The 24849-nt window shown below is 39.7% G+C and overlaps 5 protein-coding genes across 5 annotated transcripts; 3 read left to right on the forward strand and 2 right to left on the reverse strand.

The window, feature by feature from the left end:
• Positions 1-4659: 4659 nt before the first annotated feature.
• On the forward strand, positions 4660-7388 carry LOC126791103 (uncharacterized). Its single transcript, XM_050517507.1, has 2 exons — positions 4660-5924; positions 6093-7388. Exons 1-2 carry the CDS (start codon positions 4774-4776, stop codon positions 7105-7107), a joined length of 2166 nt encoding a protein of 721 aa, XP_050373464.1. The 5' UTR covers positions 4660-4773; the 3' UTR covers positions 7108-7388.
• A 1810-nt stretch (positions 7389-9198) lies between these two features.
• LOC126792668 (elongator complex protein 2) lies at positions 9199-13723 on the reverse strand. The gene is made up of 10 exons (XM_050519122.1): positions 13462-13723; positions 13279-13366; positions 13111-13196; positions 12784-12937; positions 12247-12407; positions 11480-12154; positions 10927-11248; positions 10557-10774; positions 10196-10373; positions 9199-9788 (listed from the first exon to the last, which is right to left on the reverse strand). Exons 1-10 carry the CDS (start codon positions 13615-13617, stop codon positions 9304-9306), a joined length of 2523 nt encoding a protein of 840 aa, XP_050375079.1. The 5' UTR covers positions 13618-13723; the 3' UTR covers positions 9199-9303.
• A 1433-nt stretch (positions 13724-15156) lies between these two features.
• LOC126792670 (uncharacterized) lies at positions 15157-19219 on the forward strand. The gene is made up of 9 exons (XM_050519124.1): positions 15157-15686; positions 15771-15848; positions 16354-17148; positions 17304-17406; positions 17817-17917; positions 18072-18246; positions 18504-18674; positions 18746-18846; positions 18973-19219. The coding sequence occupies exons 1-9, from the start codon at positions 15351-15353 to the stop codon at positions 19030-19032; spliced, it is 1920 nt and encodes a 639-aa protein (XP_050375081.1). The 5' UTR covers positions 15157-15350; the 3' UTR covers positions 19033-19219.
• Positions 19220-19673: 454 nt separating this feature from the next.
• Positions 19674-21171, forward strand: LOC126792671 (auxin-responsive protein IAA32). Its single transcript, XM_050519125.1, has 4 exons — positions 19674-20249; positions 20338-20589; positions 20673-20781; positions 20929-21171. The coding sequence occupies exons 1-4, from the start codon at positions 20126-20128 to the stop codon at positions 20975-20977; spliced, it is 534 nt and encodes a 177-aa protein (XP_050375082.1). The 5' UTR covers positions 19674-20125; the 3' UTR covers positions 20978-21171.
• Positions 21172-21566: 395 nt separating this feature from the next.
• Positions 21567-24307, reverse strand: LOC126792669 (receptor protein kinase-like protein ZAR1). Its single transcript, XM_050519123.1, has 2 exons — positions 22608-24307; positions 21567-22512 (listed from the first exon to the last, which is right to left on the reverse strand). Exons 1-2 carry the CDS (start codon positions 24076-24078, stop codon positions 21839-21841), a joined length of 2145 nt encoding a protein of 714 aa, XP_050375080.1. The 5' UTR covers positions 24079-24307; the 3' UTR covers positions 21567-21838.
• Positions 24308-24849: the final 542 nt, after the last annotated feature.

The following is a 24849-nucleotide window of genomic DNA, read 5'->3' on the forward strand; positions in this document are numbered from 1 at the left end:
ATCAATGCATGCAGTCCAATCCGAAATCTCACGGTTGTTGCCTTGTGACTAGGGTCATATGATAATATCAATTATCAACCACCGGATTTTCAAGTGCATGTCATATTCCTAAGCAGCATAAATAAACCCTAAAATGCTTTTAGCTTTTGGTTATAAACTATCTCCGTGATATTTAAATTATCTCGGTGATCTAAATGAATCTTGTATAGGGTGTATCGTAATGTAATATTCAACATTTCATGTCATAATCAATAATTTAGGAAATTTGCAAGAAACTTCTATTTCATCACATAGCTAGATTGTTGGTAAACCGTATAGAAACATCGTACAATGTCATATACGTAGGCACTGCTTATTGGATACGTATATTTTTAATTAGGTTAATGGACTTGGTCATCTATCAGTCTCATATCGCAACATCCTGCTGGTTACATTATCCCTTTTCCAACCGATACTTCATTGATCATCCCTACTTTCTTAAGAATTAAAAATTTGAACAACTTATTGTCATCCTCTAATACTATAAACAAGTCCATATTAATAATATAAGGTTATAGTCATTACATATGAGCTGGAGAGCGATGCGATGCGCCACACTATCATATGGGTGTGTCACATTTATTTATTCGAGTCTTCATTTGCGACGATTTCAGCTTAAATCGGAATCTATAATTCAGACCAAAAAGAAATTAGGAACCTTTTAAGGCCAAATCATGTAAATAAAATTACGGCAGGTTAATTCTGGCTCCAAAGTCCATACTCCATAGTCGATACTGGATACCTCATGGGTTATGTCATCGACCACATTTTCCACTCAACCCGGGACCCGCTTGTGGAGGGTGGGACTATTTACAGTGATTGATGTGAGTGGATTAACTTACTCACAGTGAAGTCACCGACTCACCAACATGATTTAGAAAGCGACCGCTATATAAGTCGACAATAATGCCAAGAGAAGAAAGCAAAGATGAACAATCTGTGTTTAGTCATCTTAGGTTACGAGGATGCTGATTTCACTACTTTTGTGCTTGCTTTTGAACTTGACTTGTGTCATCGTACTCATGATCAAGTCATCACGGTTTGCTTGTTCATTTTTAATAAACTTAGGAAAATATTGATTTTATCTTCTTCATTGTAGTGAATTAGGTCTTGAATTTAGATCATATAAAAGAAATGTATACGATGTTTCATAAATATTACCCGTTACATGATTCTAGCTATATACGGTGTACTAAAATTCTGTTATTATTGAACAAATCATGTATAGTAGTTACCCAACAATTTGCTTGCAACTCCATTTGGGTAAGTCGTATTACGTACATCACTGAGAATTCTATGTGATTACGACATCATTTCAATTGAATTAATGTCAAAAAATCAAATATTCAAAGGGTAAAGCTCAATTTGACCCCTGATCTAATTGGGTTTTATCTTATTCATTGGACAATTGACCTTCAAATAGAGAAATTGTTATATATACCCGCCACATATCTCGCGTGGTGTACCACTTAATGTTATTAGTCAATTTTATATTGTGATTGTTTATGATTGATTTTTATATGTAAATAAATGTTTATTATTTTCACCACGTGCATGTTAATTATACTATCACGTAATATAATTAGTTAGATACATTACATTACAATTTTACAAGATGAGCCAAGTACACATAATAATTACTCTTTCAAATAATGCAACTCAACGACAATGAGCTTGTCAGAATAGCAGAATCTAAAACAGGTACCTAGAAGGTAAAACGTTGCTGTAATTAAGAATTATTAACCATTTTCTTAGATCATTAGCAATGTGACAACCCCAGATTAAGCAAACCGAAAAGGCATATGCTTTTCTTTGGTAAACGTGGAGACACATATCACATAACAGAAGTAGGGGTGGCAATGGTATATAAAACCATCTGAATCAATTCGTAAACTAACCGTATCAAATACGTTGATATATTAAATACTCGGTACATGGTATATGGTACAGTATACCGTACTAATATTAAAAAGACAGTATGTATGTGGTATAGATTTTCCATATACCATGGTATATTATACATACCAACTTATATTATATTAAATTATTTATTTAAATATATATATATTTTTAAATTTCAACCGTAGATTTATTGAAAAATAAATCCAAACCGTATAAATCTACTAACCTTAATCTAATCTCTTTACGTTTCTTTCTCAAGTACACTCTTTTTCTCGTCTTCTATTTCTTTATTTAATTATGAATGAATCGATTCAATCGAATTCCCAAGTACAAATGCTTAGACCTATCAGTAGCACCATCACTGATTACAACATGTCAACATATATCGCATTTAAACCTATCATTTATTTTTTCAATTGTTTTGAGAATTCATAAGTACTTTAACAGTTTGACTATTTGGACTTTGGCTGTCTATTTATGACTTTGTATTTGGTAATTTGGTTGAAGTTATATAAGACTTTAGAATTCTATTGCTATTTCACTTATTTGTTATTACTTATTTGGATTTGGCCTTTAAATTTTTGGGCATTCAATATGTTGGTACAAGCCCATTACCAACCGAGTACCAACCGTACCACTTAATTGGTATACCAACGTTATTGGTTCGTATAAATTGTAGATTTTTCATACCAAATATATATTGGTTGATGTATGGTATTGGAAAATTAAGACTAATATACCAACTAATTCAGCCCTAAACAGAAAAAGAGAAAAAGGTTGAGCAGAAGCACACACCAGATTCTTTAATAATCTTTAACAAAGCATCTTAACATTAAGCACTTTTGTTTTAAGCCTTAAGCAGCTACATGTACTGCCCTCAAGCCACGGCAAAACAGCGTCACTTTACAGCACCGTGACTCGTAGCCGTCGCTGTTAAGGTGAGCCCTCACGCGTCTATATTACACGTCAGTAGCTGATGACCAATCGTGACGCGCGTGGTTCTTTGATTTCGGCTGAGTTTTCTCTATCGGAGATCTTTTTTTGTTTTTTTTTTAAGTTGAAAAGTAGGGCAGATTGATGACGACATCCGTGGGTGAGTTTGTTTGCCACGATGCGGCTTGGACTCCGTTTGGCTTTTGAGTTAAAATGGCGGGGGAGCAATTCATGGGATTATTGCCTAAAAGGGATTAGGGATTATTAAATCAGTGGTGCTCCAAAATATCAAAACGCGTTTTTGAATTTCAGAAAAGATTGTGGAATTAAATTTCTTGCCAAATGCATATGTGTTGTCGATGCAAATAGGCAACAATAATATATAGTTTGTCAAAGCGTTAGACCATTGAAGTGTCGTAAAATGTGGGTTACTAATAATTCGTACAAGACATGTCTACAAACATTAGGAATCACTTTATACATAAGGTGACTGTTGCATTCGGGATTGGGATAGATAAATTAGTGCAATTCATTAACGTATACATGAGTGGTCGTTTTTCTTGTCCACTCGTTATACTTATAATTTAGTTAAGTTAGGATAACCAAACATAATGGTTAAGAGAGCTACCCGGCCCAAAAAGAAGAAACAATAGTATCAAATATAGGTATGTCAATTTCGACACGAACTGATAATACGATTCGAAACCCAAATGAAATAAAACGGGTTGAACCCGTACGATTAAAAAGCGGGTTAGCGGTGAGTTAACCCGTCATGACTCATTTAATAATCAAGTTAACCATGAGTCAACTTGCTAATATGAAATGAACTCACTGACACGATTAATATAAAATCAAGAAAAATTATATATAAAATAAACATATACATAACTAATTGAATAAAGTAGCATCATATGTAACACAGTTTTAATAAGTTTTTACTCATTTTGAACTAGAATATAGGTAATACAAAAAATTATTTTTCTATTTTGTTTTAATTGCTTTTTTTAATGTAAAATTGCACGATATATATATATATATTAAATTAGTTAAATGAGTTGGAAACGGGTAATTTGTTTAATAAGCAGGTTGTATTTGAGTTTAAATTTATAACACGATTATTAAATGGGTTGGATTTGCATTTATATTTTATGACACGCAAAACACCTTAATCCAAACCCAACTGTACACAACTGATTAATAGCCCTGATTCAAATGTGTACAAATCTATAATTTAAAATGAACGTCTATCAAAATTTTAACAAAACGCTAATCTTCGCTCATAATATTTTATTTCAAGCCTTATCTTCGATTCTAAAAAAATCAGTCAATTAGTCATTTCTCTCCAAGGAAATCAGATATTTAATTGCAATTTGAGCTAGCAAAATTAGATTTCCTAACGACCCCCATTATTTTCTACATTTGGAGCTAAGGAGATAATCATCGTAATCCGCACTAACAGACTCGAAGAGTGTCAGACGAGATCAGGGCGCTGAATCACAATCCATGATGTCACGCCGCTACTCTAGACCCGGCCGCAGCCGAACACCACACCACCCTTACACCCAACTGGAACCAATCAGTAAACTAGCTGTCAAACCATCTGGACTCGTACACAGTTTCCAAAATCCCCAGCATGTCCCTCTTCTGTTGCTTCACTCTTCCCCGTAAAAGGGCCCCTATTTCGTAATTTAAGCCCTAAAAAAGGTAAAAACAAATAATAAAAAAATTAAAAAAAAGGAAAATAGCTGGAGACCAGGTATAAGAGTGGATGCTCTCCCCTCATTTTTCTCTCTCTTCGGTTTTCTGAGGAGTAAAAGATTCTAAAGAAGCAAACACACCGTAACCACCCCACAACCCCAAAAACCCACAGTCGTTGGTTTTACTCAGTCCACTCCCTCCATGGAGCCTCCGGCGGCGGCGCCACTTCAGCCTCACTACCCCGACTCCCTCGACTCGTCCCCGCGCTCCCGCAACACCGACTCCTGGGACGACCCTCTCCCGCCGGCTTCCCGGCTCCGGCTCATGTGCAGTTACGGCGGCCATATCGTCCCCCGCCCGCACGACAAGTCGTTGTGCTACGTCGGCGGCGACACTCGCATCGTCGTCGTCGATAGGAACACCTCGCTTTCCGACCTCTCCAATCGTCTGGCGAAGACGCTGTTGAACGGCCGGCCGTTCACGCTCAAGTATCAGCTGCCGAGCGAGGACCTGGACTCGTTGATCTCGGTGACGACGGATGATGATTTGGATAATATGATCGACGAGTTTGATCGGACGGCCAGTCATAATTCGTCGGCCAAGCCGGCGCGGATTCGGTTGTTCCTGTTTCCGTTGAAGCCGGAATCCACGCAGTCGATGGGGCCGATGCTCGATATGCCAGCGAAGACGGAGGACTGGTTCCTCAACGCGCTCAACGCCTCATCCGGGATGCTCAACCGCGGATTCTCCGACTCCGCCTCCGTGGATTGCTTGCTCAGTCTAGACGACGGCGACCGCGGCGGCGCTGCGAACAATTCGGATTCGAGAGGAGGAGACACGGAGGCTTCTGCGGCGGCGAATTGCAAGAACGGGAGGCCGGACGTTCACTCTGTCCCTGATTCGCCGATGCTTGAAAACTCGTCGTCGTTTGGGTCAACCTCGTCGTCTCCGTCGCTGGCCAATTTGCCTCCGATTCGGGTCCACGTGGAAGACGGCGGTGGTAGTAGTCATGGCGGGAATAGAGTGCAGGATCAGAAGGTTGGGATCGAAGATCAGTTTGCTCAGATGACTATGGGGATGGCTGGGCAGCAGAAGCAAGACGATGTCGGCGGCTTTGTGGTGCTGTCTTCACCGCCGCCGTTGCCGACTACTATTGTGCCTTCCTCTGCGGCGGTGAGTTCTTCTTCAGCCCCTGATTACATGAATCGGGTGATCTCCGACGACGAGCGATCCGATCACGGTGGATATCGGAAACCACTTCCTCCTCAGCCTCAACAGCAAGCGAGTCTACCTCAGTCCCAACCCAAATCTACCGGAGTTTTTGATTTGCCGTCGCCGGATTCCGTGTCAAGGTATGGTTTCTTTGGTTTGAATGTGCTCCGATTTGTAGTTGTTTCTTTTTTCTTCAAATTTTCTGCAATTGAGGTTGTATATTTAGATCATACTATTAATATTAAATTGATTATCATCGGGGTGTTGTTGATTGTGTCATTTTGTGCTTTGTGGATTCGAATTCACAGTGATCATAGTTTATCGAATGCTGCCATATCTCGCCCTAAACCAGTAATTTATCAAGAACCACTTGCTCAGATACCATCTGGAACCCCTACCAGGTTTCCCGCAAACCTTGTTGATCCGAGAACAAATGTCTCCGATGCAAACTCTCGGGTTCAGATGCAACAGCAGGTTCAGGATTCAGGGTATGTATTACAAAACCAATACGATCAACAACTACAACAGCAGCATCAGCAACAGCAACTGCTTCAGCAGCAACTACAACAGCAGCAACAATTTATACATCCCGGTGCACATTATATGCATCATCACCCTGCTGGGTCTGTGCCAATTCAGGCATACTACCCTGTATATCCTTCTCAGCAGCAACAGCAGCACCAGCAGCAACAGCAGCAACAGCAGCACCAGCAACAACAGCATCACCAGCAGCAACAACAGCATCACCACCATCATCCTCAGCTAGATCAGCAGCAGCAGCAGCAATACCAAGTTTATTACATGCCCGCAAGACAGGCCGCGCCGTACAGCAATATGCCCCTGCAGCAATCGCTGCAGTCCAACAATAGTGAAGCTGCTTCTGCTGCTACTATTGCTTCTAGCCGCTCTCAAACGCCTCCCAATCCCATGCTCTCTCCCACTGCAGCTTACAGCCAGATAAGGAATGCTCCCATTGTCAAACCCGAAATTGCTGCTGGTGTGTACAGGACAGCAACTACAGGTGCTGTTCCTCCCACTCAGCATCAGCCTCAGCCTCAGCCTCAGCAACAATATGCCGGTTACGCACAGGTTAATCACCCAGCTCAATCAGCTGTTCCCGTTTCGACGGGTGCTGTTAATTATGCGTATGAATATGCTGATGCTTCTCATGCTCAGCATGCCCAGATATACTATACTCAGCCCCTCACACACGCAATGACTTCTCAGTACCAAACCATGACAGCAGCTGCTGCCATGGGGCTGCCGGAAGTTTCTGCTCAGCTTCCCAATGACAACATCAAACAGCAGCAGCAGCAGCGATGAGGATGAGGACTTTACAGCCTTTGTAAGTCAGCTTTCAGAAGGAAGAAACAATTTTGGAGAAATGGGATGCCTGGTTTATGTTTAAAGTATCTATGTCTTTGGTAATTGGATTGTGGTATGTATTTGTGATAGATAATAAGGAACTTGGTGGTACGTTTTCGAACTCGTTCGTGTATGTCAGATTGTTTCTCATTGTCATAGAGACTCATAGGAAATGAAAAGGTGGTCTGAGATTATACTGTAAAAGTTGGAAATTCAAAAACATATTGTGTGCTTGTGCAGATCGGTTTCTGAATAAATGTTTTATAAGTAGCAATAATTTCGAATTATGATGCCGATGGATGAGCAAAGTTATCTGTTATCCTTACTCGTTAGTCTTGTCTGTGTTGCTTTAATTTGAAAATCTTCAGCACTGCTCAGTTGCTCACTCGAATTAGGTTGTAGCCGGAATTTCAGTAGTTTTCATTTGGAGTGCTTTTTTTCGAATAGTAAGTTGATGATGAAGTATCCACTACCGGTATCGTAACTTCAAATCTACCTCTGCTATTAGGTTATGCAAGTACTTGTCACTTTCTTCAATTCTGCTGTGTTTCACTCATATTTGCAAAGTACCACCACCTTGTATTAAATACAAGAAAGATATTCAGACGCTAACTTCACAAACAATGTAGATAAATTGTAAACAATAATACAATATGGCCAACTTGTACACAATTTGATGAATCCCAAACTAATTAGCTAAATCCACATTTGAAGTGTAGAAATGGATATGTAAACTCGGGTATGAAGGGAAGAAAAGAAGACCAACTTCTAACTATGTCAGAGTTTAACAAAGTGGATGGTTTAATCAAGTTTTGTGGGAATAAAAAATAAGAAGTCTTCTCTCTAACCACGGGAAGTGATCTCGTGGTAGTTTGCAAGCACTTCACAATTGACCTTGTTTAGTTGTGATCATGGAACTATCAGTGGTCAAACACTGTTGCAATGCTTAGTTGGAGCATTTAAGAAAAGTCATCTAGCTGAAATAATCGTCTCATTGTACCTATTTGCATGCAATTTAGAAGTTAACTCAATTTCCGCTTTTACAAGTTACATGTATTCCCAATTTTGTGCTTCAAAATGGTCCTAAATGTGTAGTGTAAAATTTAATCATGAAAAACCAAATCCGAGGTGGGAAAAATCCCGCAATGGAATCTGATGGATGGGGACACAAATCTCGAATGGAATTGAATTCCTTAAGAAGAACGATAATGACAATTTCGATTGATGTTGTATATCTTTGAAAAACTTGGCTCACTCTACCATGGTGTATCTCGTCATCATATCGAAATTTACTCATATCTGGTATAACTCCAAAACCCTCCACATAGGAAAGTGCCTTATTATTCGGGTACTTGATTCTCATGTGAGTAAGCAGTGATATGACACAGTGTGCCCTTAGATTCTTCGTTTTCATTATCCAACAAAAATTTACGTTTAAATACTCTTTAAACTACGGGCAAACGTACGAGGTTATTCTAATTCTGCTTTTGGGAATGCGAGAGATTATGCGGTTTGCTTTGTACTCCTACTATTATGTTAATTTATCTCACGTGGGTTCTTTGCAGTGAGGGCTGAGCTACCGTCGACACCACCTCCGGTGAACAAGAAGCGATTGCGGCGGTGGTCTGAGTTTGGTACACTGGTCAGAGGTCAATGACTAGCGATGTTTCAGTCTCACCCTATGATTCTACATTAGCTTGTTTCAAATATGGTAAACATGGCCAAATAGGGATGGACCATTTAAGTTGGCTCATCATTCAACTTTCAAGGTTGGAACTTGGAAGGGTGGATGAGAGTAGCAGAGTTTGAACCCTAATTTGGGATTAATGGGCATGCCAAAAGTGAAGTATGATCTGAAAAAGAAACCTCTGGCTGAAGATATCGGCGCCATCGAGACTCATCTTCATGTCACATTCAATAAAAGAGGAAGAAGAATCATGTTATTCCTTTGTGAAAAACTTGATCTGGATATGGATTTGATGCGATGCACAAGAATCAATGACATGTCCAAGCAGGAGAAGCAGACTTGTCAAACTTTCATGGCGCTCGTGTGTCAATGACTCAATATTTCGACTTGCAAAATTGGGTCCACTAAATAAGTTAGAGCTTACAGAATTGATTTTACGGACAGTAAAGTAACTAATATCGATCAATTTAACATTTTACCTCGAACACTCTCACACAATGATCAGCTCCACAAGAAGCAAGCTGTATGCTACTGCAATTTTCACTCTCGCGCTTTCGCCATGCCAGACGGCTCACAGAAGATACATGACACATCAATGGATCAAACTGCGTCACGAGAGCGGCACACACATTTGCTTCTACACCATCGTCGGGTTTGTTAACAGAGAGACTCCACAACTCGATGAGTCCGTTTTCCATTCCAACTGCAAGCAACCCATTGTTTTGCTTGGAATCAAGACCAACCCAAGATAGGGCTGTGACACTACTGCTGAACGGTGGGAGAGTCGCGAGCAGCTTAACTGATAAGTCTTTTCCAACAGTCCAGATCTTCACTGTCTTATCCCTCGAGCCTGTTGCAAATTCATAGCTGTGGGGATTCCAGGAACACGACCATATGATTCTTTTGTGTGCCTCGTGCTTTGCTACCAGCTTGTAACTAGCTCCATCAGTGCCTAAACAGACATGAGAAACTATGCATCACAAACTGTTTGTAACAATTGGCTCAATGTCAGGTCTGAGCGAGAGTGATTAAACATATCAGTGAAGACAAAACTGCATAATTAATACACATCTTGTGACCATGTCTCTTAGAAAGGTAAGAGTAACTACAGACTGAGCACGTAAAATAACTAACCTAGAGTTTTTTTTTTTTTTAAACCTAGAGTCTGGACAACCAGTTAATCAACATGTACACAAAAACTGAGGGCTAGACAAAGTATGGTATCAACTCTTAATATTGTTGTATCTCTTCGTTAAGGAAACATTCAGCTTGCACAACTGGTTAATAGACATCATCAGTACTGCAACAGAGCATAAGGTGAGTTTTAAATAAATATTACCAGGACATCATTCAAAATACCTGTTTTGTTAATTGCAAATACAGAGAACTGGCGATCCCTTGATACGACCAACAGGAACTTGTCATCAGGAGAAAACTCCATTTGTGTAACTGTTAAGGTATGAGACTGCAAGCGACCAAGTGCTCTCCAGGAACCGACTTCCCACAGCCATATTTCTGCAACTGCTGCTGATTGGGCCTGCAATACTATCATGTTAGTACATTGAAGACTTGTTATTTGGTGATTATAATTTTATATGGATCACATGCCTCATATGTTGGAGCATATAAGAAAAAGTTCCTATGATATAAAAATTCTTTCAAGTTCATAAAAATAATAACCTTGAAGCAAGTACTCCATAACTATTAAAACACCATATACCTTACAAGATGAAGCAACAAGCTTCCCTTCATGATCACTGCAAAGAGCAAATAGCTCATTCCCGTGACCATAAAGCTTGTGTGATTCTGGCCAAAGTGTATGCCATCCCAATTGATCTTCAATCGGGGGTTCAGTCAACACAACAGGAACTGCATCAGGAATAGCTTCAAGAGTGTCAAGGCTATCATTTGGATTCTTCTCTATGGTGTGCTGCTCGGCTGCCCAAAATGAAAATTACAGTTATAAAAAATTTCTAATTTTGTAATTTATTAGATTTAAAACAACATATGTAAAATAAAAACCAGACAGTATCAATTGCAAGAATTTAAATTATAAGATTTAAGCTTCTAAGATAGAACAAGAGGATCACCATGAACATAAATGGGTTTCTGTGATAGCCCAAGAGCTGACATATTTGCACCCAATATCTGTACACCCAATTGTATATCTTCGGAAAAGGTAAAGTTTTGTGAAATGGCATGACCCAATGTCTTCAAGAAAGACAAAGGAGCTTCAAACACTCTGGCAACTTTCTCATCGGCTCCACTGACAAAACGATGGTTTCCTTTTCCTTGGATGATGGTGACACAGTTCATATCATGACCATGGACTTGAGGACGGGCAATTTCATGCCAAGAACCCTCATCTTCAGGAGTCGTATCATTTTTCCAGGGAGAAAAAATTCGAGTTGTCTGCATATTATGAAACGATTGTGCGTCATATTTTGACTTCAAGTGACATGACAAGTCCAGTCGAAAGTTCGTAAAAAATAAATGATAACTAGGTATTCGCAAAGGAATGAAATGAAGTTAAAAACCTTTTCTTGTGAATTCATGTCACCCATTCAAACTCTCAAGTAATATAAACTTTACTAGGAATGAATGAATCATTAGAGTTTACCGTAACATAGGCATCATACTCACCTGATCATCACTGACTGACAGCAAGTATTCACCAGATCTCCCCCAAGCAATATCGGTAATAGCTGCAAAATGCCCAGATGGAACTTTTTGTGGTTGCCAATGATCTAAACTAGCACCAACATTTCTCCACAGATGGAAAGATCCACCATACCCATGTGCTAAGATTGAATCTCCACTGGGACTCCAGTGCCCACCGTAAAATCCTAGAGCACAATGACTTAATTCCCCAACTGTAACAACATTCATCCAGATACCAGAAGTTTTTTCTGGTTTCCAGATCATCATTGTCTTATCCATGGATGCAGATAAGATACTCTGGTGTTGACGGTAGGCAATCCCTTCTGAAGATGCAGGTGATGGCGGTTGCCACTCCACAGAATACACCCAATCCTCATGACCAATCAGAAGAGATTCCAGTGAAATCTGATATGAAGTTGTTCCAGCTACAAGTACAGGGCCATCTATGTAAGATGCTAAGCTTATTTTTTCTGGCTTGGAACTCTGGCTGCTGTCCAAAGAACCCCGTAAAGCCATCTTCCATATGCGTATGCCTTTGTCTTGTGATGAACTAACAAGTAGAATATAATGTGCTGCACCACTGTTGCATATGGGTAATGAGAAATCCAGACTTCTGATCCAATCTGTATGTCCCTTCAACTCGCAGGCTCGAACAAACTGGGTGTGCATATAAAAAAACTCAAAATGTTACAAGGCCTCCATAATATACTGTAAATCAAAGAGTAACATTGATAAATGATGCCAAATACCTTTCCTCTCCTCTCCCCAGAGTATAGGTGGATTTTGTTATCCAACCCTCCCATGGCCAGGACTAAGTGCCCAGTATTCCCAGGCAACTCTGCTAGTGAAAGTGCTACCATAGGTTTTGAGCCAACAAATAGAGAATCCAAATGCAATAATTCACAGTCACCTGAAACATAATTAGTCGCTTCAGTGCAAGACCAAACCAAACAAGCTGTTGGAAAATGATTTTGCACACAATATTGAGAAGATGCAGTACTTAGGTCGTTTTCTTGTATTAGACAATACAATCTTAGAAGAGCCATTAATAAGCCTTCGTGAACCATTGTTGTGAATCCTTACAACAATGACAATCTATTGCTTGAGAGCAGTTTAACACTTTCAGTTATGATCATTTCAATGCACAGTTTGAACCTAAGTGGCAACACTTAATGAAGGTTTTACAGGAAAGGAGTGTGTACAACTAATGATCACCAATGGGTAAATCTATCAAATATATAAAAGCAAAAAGTTTAAACTTTTTTCCAGTGAACTTTTGGGCTTACCTCCTCCAGTAGATGGGAAAACAACCTCCCACAAATAAACTGTACCGTCCGAAGAAGTAGAAGCAAAGATTGCCTCAGTCTCAGAAACCATAATCCCACTAATGCATGTGACACCCTTCTTGTGTAATTCAGGTACTTGCAGCACATATCTCCACTGTAAACAAACAAAGAGATATATATTAAGGACAACAGCAATGCCAAGAATCCAACTTTAGTTTTAGCTACCTCTGAACTCATAACTCAAGTTCAATGTAACCTCACTTTACTGATCACTTACAAAACACTACCTAAGAAAACACACACAATGAACATCAACCAAGATTGTACCTTTGCTTCAAGAACAGAATACTCCCACAATATAATGGCACCCCCAGCATCTCCAGATAGCAAGTAATGTCGCTCCAAGTCTTTAGCTGTTCACAAAGGTAAAGCTTTAAGCTTGAACAACGATTCTAAACAGAAACTGATGAACAGTAAAAAAAGAAGAATTCTTACCTTTGAATGCAAACTTATTACTTGGAAGCCATTGGGTGCAGTTAACAGAGGCCTTGTGACCCGGAAGCGTAGTCGAAATTTGAGCAGTCTGCACCGTTTTAGCAGAGTGATTAGCTTTAAAAGAAAAAACAGGGTTTTGAAAATTACAGAGAAGGAGATATGGAAGGAAGAGAAAGAAGGAACCTTTGGGTCGAATATAGCGACGGCGTTTTGGGCGCCGAAAGAGAGTAAACCGCAAGCTCCCCATGAGACGTTGTTCACTATTCTGTTGCACCCTGCTCCTATGAACACTCGCTTTACTTCGACCTCACTCGGGCCGCCTCCGACGGTGGAGGACATGGTGGTGGAAGAATCGGAGAGGGAGAGGGAGAGGGAGAGAGAGAGAGAGCTGTGGCTAGTGGGCACTGTGTTTAGCAGAGGGCGGCTTCAAACTAGTTCGGAAACCAGCAAAGCAAATTGTTACGGATGGATTACTTACTGAGGGGGTATAATTGTCATTCCATGTAACGATCGGAGCGTATTCAACCATCTCAGCTCGAATTTGGCCCTTTTTTCGCAAGAATGTCACGTTTTCATTGCCACATACAGGTTGACACGCTTCAGGACTCTTCGGATAAGTGCCTAATATGCCCGGAAAATCGCCGGAGAAGATCGAGTTGGTTTGACGAAAAGACAATTGTACCCCTATGTGTTCTGTCCATGTGTAACCACAGTTCAGTTAGTTCATCAACCCGGCTCACAATCCGAAACCCGACCAACAAAAACGAGAAAGGAAGGATTTGGGCAGTCAGTGGGTGAAGGCCCAGGGACTTGTGTGACATCTCAATGCCTAATCTATTCTCCCACTCAGTAATTTATCAGAAATTGAAACATAGTGAGGAGAAAAAGAAAAGATTTACACTTTGTCGCGTCTTTACAAATTTTCTTGTTAAAATCTAGTGGATTGCTCCAGCCTGTCGGATTTAATCTCAAACTCGTTGTACTTCCTCTTCAGTGAACGAAGTAATCTTTGATAAATAAAAAGTAGAGAAGAAGACATAAGGAGGATCTAAATTCAAAATTTGTATTAGCATGAAACGCGTTACGTGCGTGCTCCACATATAAATTCAATTCGTTTTAGACATGTCTGACAAGAGACACCAAACAATCTGAAGGCACAACATTGCTCACGACCAGTAGCTAGCATCATCGAGGTTCAAGCCACTTCAAACTACTCGGACTGATTGCGCTCATTGATCTTTGCCGAGACCAATGCCTTGTCTAGAGGACGACTTTCAATCTTGAAGCCGAGTCAGTTTATCTTGTGTGTATTTTCTGTTTTTAGTATGTTGGACCGCATGTTTATTTTCGCTTCTTCCATTTCTGTACAATTATTTAGTCCTTCGTAGGTCTCGTTTGGTATATGGAAAGAAAAGTAGTTCTTTTATAATTTCCCATGAAAATGGAACTTAAATGAGAAGTGAATTTTCCTTTTGGGTGTTTAGTAACACAAGGGAAGTTGGGAGGAAACTTTTCTAAAATTTTGTAATTAATGCAATAAAAGAATACAGTGAATAATAATGCAAGGAATTAAGGAGAGCAATTAGTTTCATATGTTCATGGAATAAAGTGTTTCCCCCCATATGTTTTATTCACGTAGGAAAGTAGTTTCTTATGCATACCAAACATCGGAAGGGAATGAACTTGGAAATCCGTCAATTCCGCGGAACAAACGAGAGGCCTTAGATCATGCATGCATTGAGTGGTCAGAAATGATTTTTATTGCCGACTGAGAAATAATGGCGTGAGAAAAAATATTGTAAAACGTGTTTTAATTAAATGGATTGGGTTCGTCACCGCCTCCTCATCACAATTCACAGATCAGTTTTGGACTTTGGAGTTTGGACCTTGCCTCACCCTCATACGAATCTCCCATGTCTTAGTCAAATATTAAGCAAGATTAAAGAAAACAATGAAATAGAAGAGATCAAACAAAGCTAGCGAGGTGAGGTGAGGTGAGGTGAGGTGAGCTACACATACCCACCGCCTCCACCGCTAACTGAACCAATCACAATTCCTTATTCCTCGCACATATGGCTTCAATCCACTACGATATTCGCTGCCTCCACTCGGCCACCTCATCGTCAACCTCCTCCTCCTCCTCCTCGCCGACGTCGCTATCCACGATTAGGACTCTCGCCCCCCGCCGCGTCGCCTCGCGCGCCTCCGTGGCGCGTCGAGCGCTGTCTTCTTTCTCCTCCTCCCCATGGTCGTCGTTTCGCGCCAGAGCTTTCTCCAACGACGCGGCCAAGGAGGCCGTGAAGCTCCCGGAGAAGCCGTCCATATGCACCGCCGACGAGCTCCACTACGTCTCGGTTCCCAACTCCGACTGGCGGCTCGCTCTCTGGCGCTACCGTCCTTGCCCCAAGGTCGTATCACATTTTGTTGTTTATAATAAAATTGGGTAGAGCTAATAACTATGTGCTTGTAATGAATATGGAAAATTTGAACAGGCCCCTCGGCGGAATCACCCATTGCTGCTCTTGTCTGGTGTGGGGACCAATGCTATTGGATATGATCTCTCTCCTGAGGTAACAATTTGATCAAAGCCCTTAATTTTTACTACATTAATTACTGTGGTTGTATATGACTGTCATTTTTTTCAATATGCAAATGCAATGCCAGTAACTCTGTTGGTTATTTTCATTAGTGTTTACCATTACTCACCTGTATGAAAGTCTAATCATTTGTGGGGTTTGTGGTCCGGATATTTGTATTTAAAATTGAAGTTACTTCGAGTTTGTATGATAGAGATGAAGTCCATGTGATGTGTCCTTTGAAATGAGCAACTTAATTTGGCAGTATGGCTTTACTAGGACTTAAGGGATCCAGAATGGGGCAAGTATTATGTGCTAGAAGTAGTTAGGAGTTTGGAATCGACGATAAGTCCACAGCTACAAGTAACAACCTGAGAATCAATTACGTTCTTCCATGACATCTTTGAGTCTTTCTATCACATGGTTTAGTTTTGTGGTCTAGTTGTTTGTTAGCTCTATATTGTCTAACTTGCTAGCAATGAATGGGACATCTTTGCAGTCTTCATTTGCACGTTACATGTCTGGGCAAGGATTTCAGACATGGGTTCTCGAAGTTCGTGGGGCTGGATTGAGTGTTCATGAATCAAATAAGAAAGAAATTCAGGAGTCTGTCCATGCAAAATCTGAACAAATGGAATCTGTGTCAAAGGCTGCAACTAATGGAGCTTTTTCTGCACAAAATCAGTCGAACAGCTTTTCCGGTGCTGATGCAGAATCTGAACAGAATGAAGCTGTTTCTCAGAGTGCAACTGATGGAGCTTCTTCTACAGAAAAGTCGTCAAACAGTTTTCCTGGTGCCTCAGCATTTGAAAGACCAGTGCACAAAATAAATGATGAGATTTCAGCTGCCAAAGGTAACCTCACAAGTATACCAACTGTAGGAAGCGAATCAAAAACCGTGTCAGGGATGACTGAAACTTTTACGGAGAAGCCAGAACAATTGTCTGGCTTTCTCGGTGAAGGTCAATCCAGTATCATGTCTAATAACTTACTCGACCACATCTCGAAACTTATTGCTGATTCTACCTTATCTGAGCGGTTCAATGATATAAGTAATAAGGTATCAAGCCTATTAGAGACAAGGCAAAACTCAGCTATTGCCAACCAAATCAGGGACCTCAGTCAAAAGCTTGTGAATATAATTGAAGAAGGACAGCGCTCTGTTTCACCATCATTGTTTAACTTGCAAGAGCGTCTTTCTTCCACACTAGAAGATTTTCAGAAGCAACTTGACTTGATAGTTAAGTATGACTGGGACTTTGATCACTACCTTGAAGAGGATATACCTGCTGTGGTGAGGTGACAATTTATCTTGCTAGATTGTTACAATATGACTGCCTCTTTCCCCCCTAGTTTCAATAGATATATCATTTTCTTTTCTAGTAGAATCAAGTATCTTCACTTACCTCTTATTCTCTTAATGATGAATTTACAACGTTAACAACACAGATGGAGTATATAATCGCCGAAAGTAAGCCGAAGGATGGGAAGTTGTTAGCTATTGGGCACTCAATGGGCGGGATCTTGCTTTATGCAATGCTTTCACGATGTGGTGAGAATCTGTTTCTTCTAGTGCATGTATTTCTTTTTCTTTTCTTTGTGCATTTATTTTACAATTTGAGGCATGTGATTAATGTAATTCCAGAAAAATATGAAAGTCTAAATGCATCATTATGTAAGCTTCTAGTTTATTCAAATATGTTGAGGCATTGCAGAAAGTTGGCAGGCAAAATCTTTTCTAGAATCTGAGTTTGTGACCTTTATGAATTATAATGGTGATGTAGCTGTTTTGGTTTTTTCAGATACTGCTTTTTTTTTTGCTATTGAGAAGTATTAATGTCCATGACTGACTGTTTTATAATGTTGTTCAAGTTTAATCCTTACAGGTGTACTATTTTCTTTTCAAAAGGCTTCTAGCATACGAGTTTCTTATTTATCTAATTACTACTGTTTTCCTCTAAGGTTCGGAAGGAAGAACATGCAACCTAGCAGCTGTTGTAACGCTGGCCTCATCACTTGATTACACGTCTTCAAAATCAACCCTTAAATTGCTTATACCACTTGTAAGTAAATACAACGAAACTTTTGGTAGTTTCATTTTAAAATTAACTATTACAGCTGCTTGATCGTAACCTGATAATCTTGTAATTAAACTGCTTGATAGCAATCATATCTTGAAAAAGATAAGAATCTCATATTAAGATTTGTGTCGTACAGGCAGATCCTGCTCAAGCTCTCAATGTCCCTGTTGTTCCTTTGGGGACATTATTGGCAGCAGCTTATCCTCTGTCATCCCGCCCTCCTTATGCCTTCTCTTGGCTTAATAATCTGATTTCAGCACAGGGAATGATGCATCCAGAGTTACTGGAAAAGCTTATTTTAAATAACTTTTGTGAGTATACTGATTGTTCTCTATGACACGGTATTTGATTACAGTTTGCCAATTTCGTACGAGATATGTTATGTATTAAGATAAAGGCTGGTTACTCAAAAGATATTTGCTAGATTTGCGAAATGGAAGGATGCTGCCTGCTAACTAGTCAATAACTCTACATATGCTTTTTGAGAATGTTTGTTTACGAGTGTGCGTGCCTTTTTATTTTTTGGCTTGTTAGTTTCATAAAAGTAAGATCTCATCGCAACTGGCAGGCACAATACCAGCAAAACTTCTATTGCAGCTAACAACAGCTTTTAAGGAGGGTGGACTACGTGACAGGAGTGGTACCTACTTGTATAAGGATCATATACATAAAAGCAGTGTCCCTATACTGGCAATTGCTGGAGATAAGGATTCAATATGCCCTCCAGAAGCTGTTGAAGGTAAATTCTTATCAGTGGTGATCTATAACAGTCTCGGTGATGTCTACTGATGATGTATTTTGATCGATCAGACACTGTTAAGGTGATACCAAAGCACCTGGTTACATATAAAGTTTTTGGAGAATCTGAAGGTGCACACTATGCTCATTATGATTTGGTAGGAGGTCGAATGGTATGTACTATTCTTTTCCTCTCGTTCTTTATCTATGGGGCATTTACAATGATATTATTGAAAGATGATTTGTTTGCATTGGCACTTGCTTATATAGCTTTGTTTTTATCTTCTATTGACTTGCAGGCAGAAGAGCAAGTCTATCCGTGTATAATTGATTTTCTTAGTAAGCATGACCGAACATGATTGACAGGAATTCATCGTGGAACTGGTGCAGATAGGCATTACTGAGAGATACTATATAATAGTGCACAGGAGATGTTTTTCTTCCTAGACCGGAATTCACAGTTATTTTTACACAAAGTTCTGTTCACCATCAATTGTGGATAATATGTAGATGTATATTTATGATAACTTGTTCGTAAAAGGTCAATTTTTGTTTTCGGTTATATTACTTTTGCCGCCTCGTGTTCCACTGAACTGTTATGACAAACACATGAAAAAAAACCATGTTAGCCAACTTTTCCGCATTCTGAATTTTTCACTATCCAAAAGATTCTGACTTTTTCACCTCATATCCTTATTTCTACAGTTGAGGAATATCAATTTTTGCTCTAAAAAACTACCTGTTTCGAGTTTGACATTGAAATCTGACTGTTTGGGATGGGATAATTTGAGCTTCCACCTTTATTTTCATATGGTTTCATATAAACATTGGATGCCTCATAACTTTGATAGACCACTGGGGTTATGTGAGTTAGGAATGACCTTAGTGTAAGACTAGATTATCTTGTTATCTTCTGTTTGTAGCGTGTCTTGTATTGTCCAAGGCATTCCGGAGTGGAACGTAGGGTCGTTCTCCGATCATTGTCCCCTTGAAGACTAACAATCAACACTGCATTTACCCCAATAAACAGAACTCAAGTAAAAGAGTTAGAAATTGAAGTGAAGTTGCTGCTAGTGTACCAACTGAACGATCCTAATCACTGTCGGATTCCGATGACCTGAACATGGAACTCTCAATTTGTAGCAACACTGGGTTGCATAATCCAACCAACTTCTGTCAGAATCACATAGACCATCCCTTGTCTTCCTGGAGTTTTGTTCCTTGCACTTGTACTTGCATGTTTGTAGCAGCAGAAGAAGATAAGCAACACTGAACCTTTCATAATGGAACCTATAACCTTTCTCTTTCTGTCTTCCATGTTTAATGTCCTTGCCCCCACTTATTAATTCATGCTTGGCATTTTCTCACCACTGCTAATATAAATATATATGTTCTACTCTCTCTATATATGCTAAGTTGTATATGTTAAAGGGAGAAGCATCTTAAATTTAGATGGATCCTAATGCATCAAGCTTTCAGTCAGTTTATTATGAAGCTAAAGAGAACGAGGGTTTTATTGATCTTGGTCTTAGCCTCAGAGCTCTTCAACCTGAAACCTATCATCATCCAGCACACTGTACATTCCTTACAGTTTTCCTTTGTTTTCTATCTTTACAGTAGAATGCTCAGTATGTGTCCTAATCATAGTTATACATTATGTGCAGTTGTGAGCTTGGAGAGTTATGATGGACTGATAGATTGGCCTCAGGCTACCGACTTAAATTTGAAGAATTCAACTGTCATAAGTCCGAGAAATATACCAGGAGACTGTGGTGAGGAAGCAGAGGGAGTGCAGAGCAAGCAGAGGCGGGCTTATGTTAAAGTTAACATGGATGGGATTGTTATAGGCAGAAAAGTTTGTGTACTTGATCACAGTGGCTACTCGAGTCTTGCATTTCAGCTGGAAGACATGTTTGGTAGGTACATTTAGTCTCGATGAAAAAGAAAAGCGTGTAGTTTGCATACAGAAAGTTAATTTTATGGGGTTCTTTGTTTTCAGGTAGACAATCTGTATCTGGATTGAGGTTGTTTCAGGTTGGATCTGAGTTTTCACTTTTTTACAAGGACAGAGATGACAATTGGAGAGTTGTTGGTGACGTTTCATGGAGGTACATCCTTATCTATCACTTCATTTGCTTGCATCGTCCAAACTGTCATTTTCCATTTTATTTGTTCATTTGGCATCTTAGATCTGTGAATGCAATGATATTGAACCATGTTATTTATTGAAGCTCTGTGTATTGCATTACAAACAGGGATTTTGTAGAATGTGTGAAGCGGCTAAGGATCGCAAGAAAGAACTGATCATTTTTCTGCAAAATTTAACTAATTTTTCTTATCCTGCTGATATATGTTCTTATAAGGGTTCTTATGATGTTCCTGACTTGGAGAAAAGTAGTGTAAGATTACATATCTAAGCAGTCCATATCAGCCTGCTACAATGTATAACATTATTTTGTTGTCTGAAATTTTCACTCGTGAGTTGTCAAACATTCTTGTGCTTATAAAAGGCCCCAAATGTCAGAAAGATATTCTAAAAGATGAAGCTCAACTACTTTGTTGGTTTTTTGCTTATGCTTAGTGTGTACATACAGTTGGATATAATGGACCAAATATATAGGGACAAAGTTCTTCTGTTTAAGTCAAAGAAATGTAAACAGTGAGATTATAGTATCAATTAAGCTAAAGGACAGATGAAATCCCTTTACTATTGACTAATTCATATACTGGTGGACTGTACTCCTACAATCGCGCCTCACAGTTGGGAAACACCTGTAAGTCTTATAGAAATAGGATCGAGAATAAAGATGAGATCCAAGTAAGCTAGGAAAGGATAAAGTGAGCTTGAGGATGTGCACAGGTAGAAACACAGTTCTAATTTTCAGAGGGTAAAAGCAAGAAACAAATGATTAATTTCATTAACATACAAGAACAACTACAAAAGGTCTACAAGAAGAGCATGATAAAATGTTTTCAATATACACCAATTACTCAAGGCCAAACTCATGCAAACTCTAGTTCAATGCTCTTAAGAAGATCAAACTCAGTCTAGCTCTAACAAATGACAGTGGGAAAAGTGGGAAATGAAGTTATTCACTCGAGATTGAACTAACCCGAGAACCAAGCTTCACAAGCGGATTGAATGCAATTCAAAACGCAGCTACCTCACACAGCTGGTGTGGCCAACCTGTCCAAAGCTTCAGAAACATGCCTCATGATTGGCCTTCTTTCCGGGCTGCTATGAACACATGCCATTGCAATCTTCAACACTGCAATAATCTCTTCCTCCATTTCTAAATCTTGCATTAGATGTGGGTCTAAGATATCTAAAAGCGGTTTTTTGTCATCAATGCAGAGCTGAACCCAATGAACTAGGTCCATTTCTGAGGAACCCACTTGGACTATTGGCAATCTTCCAGTAATCATTTCAAGCAAGATCACCCCATAGGAATAGACATCCCACTTCTGTGATGGTTTCACCACTTTCAGAGCTTCTGGAGCTTGATAACAAGATCCCAAATTACTTGACGAACAAACTACAGCGGATTCAATGGATGCGCTCTTTTGGTGCCTTTCTTGTGGTTTGTCTATGGTTGCCATTCGGTTGGATTCCAATGTAGGGGTACCTCCTGCTATATTAGCAAGGCGTCCAAGTCCAAAATCAGAAATTTGTGGCTCCATGTTTTGTCCAAGAAGTATATTATTCGGCTTCAAGTCTCCATGCACATACTTTTTGGGGCTAAACTCATGCAGGTAGACCAAGCCTTTCGCAATTCCTTTCATGATTTGCAACCGAACAGACCATGCAAGTGGCGTAAATGATAGCAGTCCTGGCTTTCCTGATAACATGCCCCCAAATAATCAGATCAACAACAAAACTGATAGTGTCATTCACAATTATAAGAGTAAAATCACTAAGATATAGTAAACTTACCATGAATTGTGCCAGCAAGGTTGCCATTAGGCACATAGTCATATATCAGCAGCTTTTCATCAACAGACCAGTAATAAGCCCTCAGTGTAACAATATTAGGATGCCTCAGCTTTCCAATTGCTTCAACTTCGGTCTGAAATTCCTTGAATCTCTGAGAGCCCCCTTCACCCAATCTCCTAACTGCTAATGTAAGTCCTTCTTCAAGCACAACTTTGTAAACAATGCCAATTCCACTCTTTCCAAGAACAAAAGCAGAGGCCTTAAGAAGCTCATCCAGATCAAATGCCACTTGTGTGTCCAATGCCACCAGATCATACTGCTCCAGATTTTCAGATAAAGTCTCTGATTCATCTTTCCTGAAGCACAAGCACTCTTTCCTACCCTTGCCGCCCTTCCCAAACCCATGACCATTTTCATCCTTAACCTTCCGACAGGAACAAATACTTGAATAGCAATATGAGAACAGCAGCCCAACAAGGCATATACCAATCACGTCACTAACTACAATTGCAATCACAGCTTTCTTACTTAACCCTTTAGATTTACCACCAGCATTATCATCAGAATCCTGAGGAGGGTTGTTATCTGGGAGATATGGAAAAGATGGTGCATTAGCTCCAGGAGTATCTGAAGAACAAGGGCTCTTCAATGGAGGGCCACAAAGATCAGGATTACCAATAAAGGCAGTTGGCCCTCTGTTCATTAGAGCACCATTTTGGGGTATAGGGCCGCTTAAATTGTTGTAAGTGAGATCAATGTAAACCTTCTCAGGAAGGTTTCCAAGGCTAGCTGGGATTATACCAGAAAACTGATTATGAGACAAATCAACAGTCCCTTGCAAACTAGACAAGTTTCCCAAATCACTAGGAATTGAGCCATTGAACTTATTGAAAGAAAGATCAAGCTTTTCCAGAGAAACCAAGCCAGTCCCAAAACCAACTGGCAGAGAACCAGTGAAATTATTCTCACTAAGATCCACAGTTCTGAGTCTCCTACATTGTACAATTGAAGAAGGTAATGACCCATTGAAGAAATTTTGTGACAAATCTAAGTTCTGCAAGTACTTAAGCTCACCAATAACATTAGGCACAAACCCAGAAAAGGAATTTCCATAAAGAACCAAACTTTGTAACCCTATAGCTTCAAAAAGCTGAATGGGCAAGCTCCCATAGAGCTTATTGTTCCTTAGATTGGCATGTCTGAGATCAGAGAGAGACCCCATGGCAGAAGGAAGAAGCCCAAAAAGCTTCTTCTTTGGAATGCTAAGGGACACAACTCTTTGCTCCTTGCATGTAATCCCATTCCATGCACAAGGATTTGCATCAGAAGAGTTCCAATTACTCAGAGACCCTTCTGGGTCCTGAGTAATTGACTGCTTGAATGCCAAGAGGGCTTGGCCTTCTTCATTCAAACCACCCACTAGGCTACGTGAGTTGCATATAAGCACAAGCACCAAAACAAAACACAACATGGTGTAAACTCTAAACTCACAAAGCTGGAGTTGAAAGGGTTTACCTTTAGTGAACCAGAACACAGTGAAGCTTGTGGAGAAAGCTGTGAGAGAGAGGCAGTGGAAGTGAGAAAACACACACAAAAGGAAGTGTGAAAGCTTTGACAGTGATGGAGGAAGAGGAGAGCGTTTGCAGAACGCTAACAAGGCTCAACAATCAAGCAAGAAAGACATTGGGAAAGTAGTGAAGGAAGGAGAACCCCAAAAGAAAATGGCAAAAGAGAAGCTTGTAGTGGGAATCCATAGAGTATTTGTCACCATTCTCACACTCCCGCCTCCACTCCCAGAGTGCCCCATACCATGCAATTTATCGCGATATTTTGTGGGAGATTATGCTTAGAGTCCCCTATCTCCATTTATAGTGAACCCTCCTGTCCTAGGCTTTTACCAATTTTCTATATTCACTAGCCAGCCAGGTAAGGCATCTGGTTATCATTATATAGACAGTACATAAATTTTTCTGAGTTTCTTTAAAGTAAATCCATAGAGTATCAATTGTTTGCTCTACAATATTACAAATTGAGAAGCGTTATACTAGTTTCTTATGCCAAATTGCGCAACTGCAAGTGATTATAAACTTCAGACATATTTTCATCATCTTTAAGTAAGAAACAAGACTAAAATGGATGCAAGAAAAGAGAAACAAGGCCAGCAAATGCATATTACTGTATTAGACAGTGATTATAGGCCACACTGGTTTACAAACCGTTACAGGGAACATGAGATGATTAC

Source organism: Argentina anserina, chromosome 4 (assembly GCF_933775445.1).
Source record: "Argentina anserina chromosome 4, drPotAnse1.1, whole genome shotgun sequence".
Classification (NCBI taxonomy): Eukaryota; Viridiplantae; Streptophyta; class Magnoliopsida; order Rosales; family Rosaceae; genus Argentina; species Argentina anserina.